At 42.6% G+C, this 10,996-nt stretch overlaps 1 protein-coding gene across 2 annotated transcripts in view; it reads left to right on the top strand.

The window, feature by feature from the left end:
• Window positions 1-320: 320 nt before the first annotated feature.
• The window catches only part of VTI1B (vesicle transport through interaction with t-SNAREs 1B), a 29,231-nt gene continuing 18,555 nt past the window's right edge, over window positions 321-10,996 (top strand). The window contains exon 1 of one of the 2 annotated variants that reach the window (XM_072839037.1): window positions 321-774. In XM_072839037.1, coding sequence (XP_072695138.1) covers window positions 660-774 — 115 coding nt within the window. In that variant the 5' untranslated portion in view covers window positions 321-659. The remainder of the gene's footprint in view (window positions 775-10,996) is intronic. The other variant, XM_072839038.1, reaches the window with a different exon arrangement.

Here is a 10,996-nt window from a genome sequence, read left to right as displayed (position 1 = left end):
TGGAACCTGGCCCGGCTATTTGTCCAGGGCTGAAAGCTAACGTTTAGCAGTCAGAGCGGCCAAGCGGTGCGATGACAGCGAAGACGGCCTTCCGGAGCTTGCAGACACCAAAGCACCTCGGGTCAGCACGGCCCCCCGCGCCTGCGGCCTGGCAGAACCACCGCCCCCGCCTCCGCGGGGCCTCGGAGTCCGAGCGTCTTCCGCGCCGAACTACAGCTCCCGGCATGCACAGCAGCGCCCTCCCCTCGCGGGAAGGCGGGGCCCCGGGGACAGGTGGCCGCGCTGCCCGCCCCGCGGGTCCTCACAGCCCTTTACGCTGCGGCGCTCCCTCCATCCCCTGGATCGGGTATTTTCGGGGCTGCAGGGCTGCAGGGCTGCCGCTCGCCCGACGTGCCGCCACCCTCCCCGGAATCGCCCGAGCGAGGAGCCCACGCAACTTTCCGTCAGGCTTTCGCGCCTGGCGCTCTCCCCGTGACGGAATGCAGGGGGTGGGCGTTCCGGCTCGGGAGGACCCCGTCGCGGCCCCGGAAGCGCCTCGTAGCCGGCGGTGGTGGCGGCGGTCGCCGTGATGCCCGCGGGGCTGGGCGGCTGACCGCCGGAATAGGAGCGGGCCCAGAGCCCCGAATCTCGGCGGCCGCTGCTCGAGTGCGGCCTGCGCCATGGCCACCTCGGCCGTCTCCTCGGAGCATTTCGAGAAACTTCACGAGATCTTCCGCGGCCTCCATGAAGACCTGCGAGGGGTGCCGGAGCGGCTCCTGGGGACGGCAGGCACAGGTGAGGCGAGGGCTGGACGAGCAGCGGGGGAGGGGGGGATGATGCCTGGCCCCGCCAGCGCTCTGGAAATGAGAGGCCCCCGCCTTCCTCCCGGACCCTAGGACCCTCGGACCCTCGGACCCTCGCCCTCGTCCCTCCCGTGCTCATCCCCAGACACGCCCCCTAGGGTAGGCTGGGTCTCGGCGCCCAGGGCTTCCCTGCCGCCACTTGAGGGTGCTCGGGGGTGGACCTCGGCGTGTGGCCTCCTAGGGATTCTCCCTCTGGATCCTGCTGTAACCGTCGGAATTTTCTTATTTTCATCGTGGCAAGAAGAGCATAAATCTGCGACCCTATATTTGAGTAAAATTGGTTTCTTTCGTAAATGTCTGTATATTTTGCTTTTCATGCATTTGAGGGCATTCCCAGGAGAAGTCCATAGTTCTCACCAGACCGGCAAAGGATCCGTAGCACCAAAAGGGCTAAGAAGCCAAACGAAAAATAACTTTGGGGTTGGTAAATTATCAGGGCGAGGGCGAGATGGTCTTAAAAATCAAGATTGTGTGTTTAGGTGTGGTCCTCTTAGGAACTTTCTGTTTAGACTATTTCCTGTCCCTTGATTTCAAAATTCAAGTTGCCTGCAAGCTTTACCTGGAGGAGTTACCTTTCCAGTTAAACTTATAGGAAGACCCGCAGTGGCTCTTTGCCACTCAGAACCGACAGATCTTGATGGCAAGGCTGATAAGACCTTGTTTTGTTGTTTTTACTTAAGAGTCAGAGCTTAAGTGGGTTTTTTTTTTTTTTTTCTCTCTCTGAGTTTTCCTGAGGTGGTGTGAATGGAATGACTCTGGTGAGGATGCCAGAGAATGTTCCACATATTTATTGAAAGGTTGCTGTGTTCTAGGCACTCTCCTAAATGCTGGTGATGTTGCAGATTATTGCAATGAAGAGACTTATAAATCCTTGCTCTAATGGGTTAATGATAATGTATAAATACGGAGAGGAAAGTAATGCAGGGCAAAGAAAAGAATGGAGAGGAGGATCTTAATATTAAATAGGGTGGCTGTGAAGGGCTTCTTTGAGAAGGTGGCGTTTGAGCAGAGACTTGAATGAAGTAAAGGAGTAGACCATTGGAAAATTTGGAAGAAATGAGTGTGAGGAGGACAGAATAGCATTTGCAAAGGTCTTTAAGGATAAATGAGCTGTGTGGGTTCTAGGAAGAGCAAGAAGGCCAGTTTATTTGGATGAAATGAGCAAAAGAGACAGTGGTAGCAGATGAGGCTAAAAAGAGGCAGAGCCAGATCACATGTGGCCTTGTAGACCCTAGTGAATGATTTGCACCTTTTTCTAAATGTGATGGGATGCACCAATAGGGTACTGAGCAAGAGTGATGGGTGATGGGATCTGGTTTACATGGTTGAAAAATTGACTGTTTTTTCAGCTTGGTGCTGAATTACATTTTGCGACGTTCATTGGAAGGGTAAATAGTGCAAAAGGGTGTTCCATTTTGAAAAATAGAAAACTGAGTTATATTCGCCTTTATCATCTACCTAACCTTCTTATTGGTGCAAAGAGGACAATCAGAAAGGTATGAATAAGGGATCCCTGGGTGGAGCAGCGGTTTGGCGCCTGCCTTTGGCCCAGGGCACGATCCTGGAGTCCCGGTGTGGAGCCTGCTTCTCTCCTCCTGTGTCTCTGCCCCCCTCTCTCTCTCTCTCTCTATGTCTATCATAAATAAATAAATCTTAAAAAAAAAAGGTATGAATATCTACGCAAGCACAAAATACCCTTAGTACAGGTTGCTGTTTCCAGACTTAGTTGTGTAATGGTAAGTAAATACAGTGTACACATAGCCATAGGTTCTGATAAGAATTTTAATAGCTTTCAATCTCTGGTTACTACTTTGCTCATACTACTCGGTAAATATGTTGAATAAATTGAATGTAGCTGAGCAAACATACAGTGCCTCATCTATGAATCCTTTTTTTCTAATTCTGAGATTACTTCATACACTTTCCAGAGCTTTAATTTCCATCATGAATTATTAGGTTCTGAATAATGTACATAACACAGCTCTTGGGTTTAGCTTATGCTCTGTAATTGAACTCAATCAGTTTTCAATAAATACTTCAGAATTATGTATCAGTCACTGTCTGGACCCTGAGGAGTTTCAAGAGTTCTTGCCTTAAATGGGACTAAATTTACAACAAAGTTTGTGATTGGTCCTAAGATAGTTTTGAGACCACAAAGAAAAGGCTTACTTATGTGTTGGGAGAGGGAAGCTTTGCAGAAAGGAGAACTGAGTATAAGGGTTTGAATGGAAGTTTGCAAGACAGAGGGGAAATGGAAAAAAGGAATAACAGAATAGAAAATTGAATACTCACAACCATGACTGAAGTTTAGGGTATGTATGGGAGAATAATAGTAGATGAGTAAAGTGAGACACAGCCAGATTTTGATGGGACCTGTGTATCTCCTTAAGACATTTGGGCTTCTCACAAAGTACTTAATAAAAAGTACTCAACTAAAAGTTGTATTCATCTGTGAAATATATATATATATTTTGAGATTTTTTTTATTTATTCATGAAAGACACACAGAGAGAGAGAGAGGCAGACACACAGGCAGAGGGAGAAGCAGGCTCCATGCAGGGAGCCCAACATGGGACTCCATCCCGGGTCTCCAGGATCACACCCTGGGCTGAAGGCAGACGCTAAACCGCTGAGCCACCCAGGGATTCCCTATCTGCGAAATATTTATTGAGCACCTATTCAGCATTCCCTGAGCTAGGCACAGAAATACAGTAGTCAAAGACACAGTCTTTGAGAAACTTCTCCCTGCAAAATGGGGATAAATCATAGTAATTATTTCATAAGGGTTTTTTGAGGATTAAATTAGTTAATATATGTTAAGCCCTTAGAATACTGTCTGTCAAGAGCCATTAGCCATTATCACTATTGTTTGGGAAATTGGATATTTTATTTAAATAAAACATAAGAATACCAGCTCTGTATGAGCTATTATCTTGCTCTACTTTTGCTTTTTTCCTAGAGCACTTATCTTCTAACATACTAGACACTTTATGTATTTCTGAGGTTTATAGTGTATTGTTTGTCCTTTCACTAGAACAGTGGTTTTCAAAGTGTAGTCCCTGAACCACTAGCATCAGCATCATATGGGAACTCTTTAGAAATGCAAATTATTGAACCCCACCCAAGGCTACTGAATTATTAACTGTTTTAACAGTCTTTTTTCACATCTCTACAGGGAGGTAGACCTGAGTGGCTCGGTTGGGCTCCTGTCTTCGGCTCAGGGTGTAATTCTAGTCCTGGGATCGAGTCCCACATTAGGTTCCCTGCGGGGAGCCTGCTTCTCTCTCTGCCTTTGTCTCTGCCTCTCTCTCTGTGTCTCTCACTAAAAAATAAAATCTTTAAAAAAAAAAAAAAAAGAGTTGCACACTTAACATCCATCTAAGGGATTTCTGATTCGTGTCAAATTTGAAAGCAACTGAGCAAAAAATAAGCTCTGTTTTCTCCACATCTTTGTTAACACTTGTTATTTCTTGTCTTTTGATAATAGCCATTCTCTAACACGTATGAGGTAATATCTCATTGTGATTTGATTTGCATTTTCCTGATGATTACGATGGTGATCGCCTTTTCTTGTACTGTTGGCCGTCTGTATGTCTTCTTTGGAAGAATATCTGTACAGATCTTCCACCCATTTTTTAATCAGGTTGTTTGGGGGTTTTTTGCTCTTGAGTTATAGGAGTTATTTATATAATTTGGATATTAATCCATTATCAGATATGTGATTTGGAAATATTTTCTTCCATTTGGTAAATTGCCTTTTTATTTTGTTGGTGTTTTCCTCTGCTCTGCAAAAGCTTTTTAGTTTGATATAGTCCCACTTGTTTTTTTTGCTTTTATTACCTTTTGATGTCAAATCCAAAAAATCACCACCAAGACTGATGTCTTTTTCTAGGAGTTCTATGGTTTCAGGTGTTAACAGCCAAGTCTTTGGTCCATTTTGAGTTAATTTTTGTATATGATGAAAGATAGTGGTTCATTTCCATTCTTTTGCATTTTTCTGTAAAGTTTTCCCAAAACCATTTATTGAAGAAATTGTCTTTTCTTGTCAGGTAATAGAAATATATATATATATATTTGGTCTCTGTCCCTGGTTCCTGGCACAGATCTCCTGAAAATCCTTGTAATTTCCTGAGTAATAAAAACACTGGGATTGGAATGCTTGGGTGGCTCAGCGGTTGGGCGTCTGCCTTTGGCTCTGGGTGTGATATCAGAGTCCCGAGAATCAAGAATCGAGTCCTACATCAGGCTCCCTACATGGAGCCTGCTTCTCCCTCTGCCTGTGTCTCTGCGCCCCGCCCCCCCCCCCCCCCCCCCCCCGCTGCCGTCTCTCATGAATAGATAAATAAAATCTTTTTTTTTTTTTTTTAAAGATTTTTTTTTTATTTATTTATTCATGATAGTCACAGAGAGAGAGAGAGACAGAGAGAGAAGCAGAGCGAGAAGCAGGCTCCATGCACCGGGAGTCCGACGTGGGATTCGATCCCGGGTCTCCAGGATCGCGCCCTGGGCCAAAGGCAGGCGCCAAACCGCTGCGCCACCCAGGGATCCCATGAATAGATAAATAAAATCTTAAAAAAAAAAAAAAAAAAAAAAGAGGGATCCCTGGGTGGCTCAGTGGTTTAGCGCCTGCCTTTGGCCCAGGGTGTGATCCGGACTCCTCAGGATCGAGTCCCTCATCAGGCTGTCTGCATGGAGCCTGCTTGCTTCTCCCTCTGCCTGTATCTCTCTCTCTCTCTCTCATAAATAAATAAATAAATAAATAAATAAATAAATAAATAAATAAATAAATAAATAAAATCTTTAAAAAAAGAACACTAGGAGCATCTTTTGTTCTAATGAGGTGACTCTGGATAGTCTCCTGGATGGGGACTGATCACCAGAAAAACCAACCTGTGATTAGAAGCCTGGATTTTCAGCCCTACCCGTTGTCTTCCAGAGAAGGAATAGGAGCTGAAAATGGAGTTACTAATTTTTTTTAAAGATTTTATTTATTCATGAGAGACACAGAGAGGGAGAGGCAGGCCCCATGCAGGGAGCCTGATGTGGGACTTGATCCTGGGACTCGGGGATCACCCCCTGAGCTGAAGGCAGACACTCAACCGCTGAGCCACCCAGGCATTCCTGAAGTTACTAATTGATCATGCCTGTGTGAGGAAGTCTTCGTAAAATCCCAGTAGTATATGGGGTTCAGAGAACTTCCAAATGGGTGAACATATCCATACCTGGAGGGTGGTGCACCCCAACTCCACAGGAACGGAAGCTCCGGCACTCAGGACCCTCTCAGACATGGCACTGTGTACCTCTTTATCTGGTTGTTCATCTGTATTCTTTATCATAACCCCTAATAAGTTGGTAAATGTAAGTAAGCGTTTCCCTGAATTCTGTGAGCTTATCTAACAAGTTAATTGAACCTGAGGAGAAGGTCATGAGAACCTTCAATTTGTAGCCAAATTGGACAGAAGTTGTGGGTAACCTGGGGACCTACTACTTAACGATTGACATTTAAAGTGTATGTTTGGGGGGGGGGCAATCTGTAAGACTGAGCCCTTAACCTGGAATCTGATGGTATCTCCATGTAGATGGTGTCAGAATTGAGTTGATCTGTGGATACCCAGCTGGTGTTGCAGAAATTGTTTGGTGTGGAGAAAAACCACACATTTGGTGACCAGAAATAGTGTTCTGTATGAGTAGTAAAGGAGACACAGGAGAAACACATAGGAGGAAAGACTGGGTTCTTCTCTATGTAAGAGAGAAAGGCATAGGAGAGGGAAAGACTGGGTTTTCCTGAGATAGTTCCCCATTATATTCTTGATTTCTTTATTGTAAGTTAATTGACCATGTATATATATGTTTATTTCTGGGCTCTGTATTCTGTTCCATTGATTTTTGCATCTTTTTTATGCCTGTACCATACTGTTTTGTAATAGCTTTGTAATAGCTTTGTAATATCAGGAAGCATGATGTTTCCAGCTTTGTTCTAATTGGAGTCTTTTGTAGTTCCATTGATTGTTCTATTTCTGTGACAAATACTATTGGAATTTTGATAGGGATTGCAGAGTCTATAGATTGCTTTGGGTAGTATGGACCTTTTAATAGTACTAATTTTTCCAATCTATTAGAATGGAATATCTTTCCACCTATTTATGTCTTCAGTTTCTTTCATCAATGTTTTGTAGTTTTCAGTGTACATGTCTTTTATTCTTTTTGTTGCAATTGTAAATGGCATTGTTTTCTTAATTTTTCCTTCTGATAGTTTATTGTATATAAAAATGCAGTCAATTTTTGTATATTGATTTTGTATCCTGCAATTTTACTGAATTTGTTTACTAAATCTAACAATTTTTTTGGTGGAGTCCTTAGGGTTTTCTGTGTATAGTATACCATCTGCAAATAATGACAGTATTTATGACTTCCTTTCCAATTTGGATGCCTTTCATTTCTTTTTCTTGCTAATTGCTTGGCTAGGACTTCAATACTATGTTGAATAAAAACGATGAGAATGGGCATTCTTGTCTTGTTTGTGATCATAGAGGAAAATCTTTGAGCTTTTCACCAGTGAGTATGTTAGCTGTGGGCTTGTCACATATGGCCTTTATTTTGTTGAAGTATGTTCCTTCTGTATCCAGTTTGTTGAGATTTTATATCATAAATGGATGTTGAATTTTGTCAAATGCTTTTTCTGCATTTATTGAGCTGATCATACAATTTTTACCTTTCATTTTGTTAATGAGATGTATCATGTTGATTTATGGATACTGAACCATCCTTGCATCCCTGGAGTAAATCCCCCTTGATCATGATGTATGATCCCTTAATGTATCATTGAATTTGATTTGATAATACTTTTTTAAAAAAATTTTATTTATTTATTCATGAGACACACACAGGCAGAGACATAGGCAGAGGAAGAAGCAGGCTCCCCATAGGGAGCCTGCTGTGGAACTTGATCACTTGACCCCAGGATCACAACCTGAGCCACAGACGCTCAACCACTGAGTCACTCAGGCGTCCCCTGATAATACTTTTGTTGAGGATTTTTGCATCTTTCTTCATCAGGGATATTGGCCTTTAGTTTTTGTGGTATCCTTTTTGTTGTTGTTGTTGTTGTTGTTTTTAAAGATTTTATTTATTCATGAGAGACAGAGAGAGAGAGAGGCAGAGACACAGGCAGAGGGAGAGGCAGGCCCCACGCAGGGAACCTGTGGGACTCGATCCTGGGACTCTGGGATCACGCCCTGGGCTGAAGGCAGGCACCAAACCGCTGAGCCACCCAGGGATCCCCTGTTTTTGTGGTATCCTTGTTTGGTTTTGATATTGCCATAATGCTGGCCTCATAAAAGTTTGAAAGTGTTCCCTTTTCTATCCTAAGCTCTGTCTTTTGTCTGTTTTGTTTATTATGTGTTCTAAGCACCTAGAGCAGTGCCTTGTACATACTAGGTGTTCCATAAATATATTTTGAATGATTGTGTAAGTACTGTGAATTGTTGCGGAGAAACTATTAATAATGTGATTGGGTGCTGAAACTGAGTATAATTGTATTTTTACTCTACAATGTTTCCTGCATTTTCGTCACTTAAAAATTTTTTTTAAAAGATTTTATTTATTTATTTATAGAGACACAGAGAGAGAGAGAAAGAGAGAGATTGAGGCAGAGACACAGGCAGAGGGAGAAGCAGGCTCCATGCAGGGAGCCCGACGTGGGATTCGATCCAGGGTCTCCAGGATCATGCCCTGGGCTGCAGGCGGCGCTAAACCGCTGTGCCACCGGGGCTGCCCCTAAAATTTCTTTTAAAAGATTTATTTATTTATTTTAGGTAATGTGCATGCAGGGGGAGGGGCAGAGAAAGTCTTACACAGACTCTGCTGAGCACACAGCCCAAGGTGGGGCTTGATCTCACAACTCCAAAGATCACCACCTGAGCTAAAACTGAGAATCGGTCACCCAACTGACTGTGCCACCTAAGTGCCCCTTCATCACCTTTAAAATGAGTATCTATACCTAGTAAAACAAAAGATAGGGTAACAGACAAAATGTGTCCCTTTTTAGGAGGTTTGTATGGCAGTAATAGTCTGTTAAATATGTGATTAATTATTAATCCATTTAATATTATATTAAGCACATACAGTCATAATTTCCAGTTTTAGTTTTAGAGCATCTGAAGAGGTCTCTCCAGATACCTCAGAATGCTGTAAATTATTATCTAAATAATATGGTAAGTGCCTATCATATTCTAGTTTTGGTTTTGTAGTACCTGAAGGCAGCTGGAAAACATACTAATGAGTGTTGTAAAATTATTGAAAATTTTCCATTTTAATTCACTCAAATTTCAGTGTGTGTCTATGGAACCCCTTTATATTGGGAACCAGCAAAAATCACTATGGATAATCATATGCACCAATTACCATTGACTGAAGAATTTTAATTTCTCTAACACTCCTCATATTTTTTTTGTGAATTATGTTTATGCCCTAGTTCTCATCCACCTAAGGATTTACTTTTAAAAACAATGGTAGTGGGCAGCCTGGGTGGCTCAGCGGTTTAGCGCCGCCTTCACCCCAGGGCATGATCCTGGAGACCTGGGATCGAGTCCCACATCGGACTCCCTGCATGGAGCTTGCTTCTCCCTCTGCCTGTGTCTCTGCCTCTCTCTCTTTCTGTGTCTCTCATGAATAAATAAATAAAATCTTAAAAAAAAAAAAAATGGTAGTTACTGTTTTTGAAACTCTTACTATGTCTAACATTTACTAAGTGCTTATTATGTATATTATCTCTCTTAACCTTTTCAGACAACCCTACAAGGTCAGTATCCTTCCTTCCTTCCTTCCTTCCTTCCTTCCTTCCTTCCTTCCTTCCTTCCTTCCTTCCTTCTTTATTTCTTTTTTATAGGAGACGCCTAGTTGGCTCAGTGGTTGAGTACCTGCCTTGGGCTCAGGGCGTGATCCTGGAGTCCCAGGATTGAGTCCCATATTGGGCTCCCTGCAGGGAGCCTGCTTCTCTCTCTGCCTGTGTCTGCTTCTCTCTCTGTGTCTCTCATGAATAAATAAATAAAAATCCGTTAAAAAATTATTTTTTATAGATAAGGAAACAGGCTTAGATCTGATGCAAGCATATCTTGTTTTATGGCTCTTCACTTTATTGTACTTCATTTTATTGTGCCTCTCAAATATTGCTTTTTTTTTTTTTTTTTTTTTTACAAATTGAAGGTTTGTGGCAACCCTATGTTGAGCAGATTTATTAGCAACATTTTCCAACAGCATTTGGTCACTTTGTGTCTCTTCACATTCCCAATACTTCAAATTTAAATTAGGCCAATTAATAACCTTACATTGGCCTCTTAGTGTTCAGATGAAAAGAAGCGGTGCACATCTCTCACTTTAAATCAAAAGCTTGAAAGATCAAGCTTAGTGGGGAAGACATACTGAAAGCTGAGATAGGCCAAAACCTAGGCTTCTTGACCAAAGATTAGGCAAGTTGTGATGCAAAGGGAAAAACTTTGAAGGAAATTAAAATTGCTACTCCAGTGAACACACAAATGATAAGCAAGCAAACAGCTTTATTGCTGATATGGAGAAAGTTTTAGTGGTCTGAAAAGATCACACGAGCCACAACCTTATCTTAAGCCAAAGACTAATTTGGAGCAAGGCCCTACTTCAGTTCTTTGAAGGCCGAAACCGGTGAGGAAGCTGCAGAAGAAGTCTGAAAGTATCAGGGGTTGTTTGATGAGCCTTAAGGAAAGAAGCTGTCTACATAACATCAAACTGCAAGGTGAAGCCCCAAGTGCTGATATAAAAGCTACAGCAAGTTATCCAGAAGATCCAGCTAAGATAATTAATGAAGGAAGCTGCACTAAACAACAGGTTTTCAGTGTAGATGAGATAGCCATCTAGGATTTTCATGGCTAGAGAGAAGTCAGTACCTGGCTTCAGAGTCTCAAAGGACAGGCTGATTCCCTTGTTAGGGGTTAATGCAGACGGTGACTTTTAGTTGAAGCCAGTGCTCATAGACCATTCCAAAAATCCTAGGGCCCTTAAAGACTTATGTTAAGTCTATTCTGCCTATGCTCTATAAATGGAACAACAAAATCTAGGTGAAAGCACCACTGCTTCTAACACAGTTTACTGAATATTTTAAGCCTACTGTGGAGACCCACTGT

The sequence above is a fragment of the Canis lupus genome, chromosome 9, assembly GCF_048164855.1.
Source record: "Canis lupus baileyi chromosome 9, mCanLup2.hap1, whole genome shotgun sequence".
Lineage (NCBI taxonomy): Eukaryota > Metazoa > Chordata > Mammalia > Carnivora > Canidae > Canis > Canis lupus.
The sequence above is the reverse complement of the archived record's forward strand: the minus strand, read 5'-3'. Positions and strand labels throughout refer to the sequence as shown.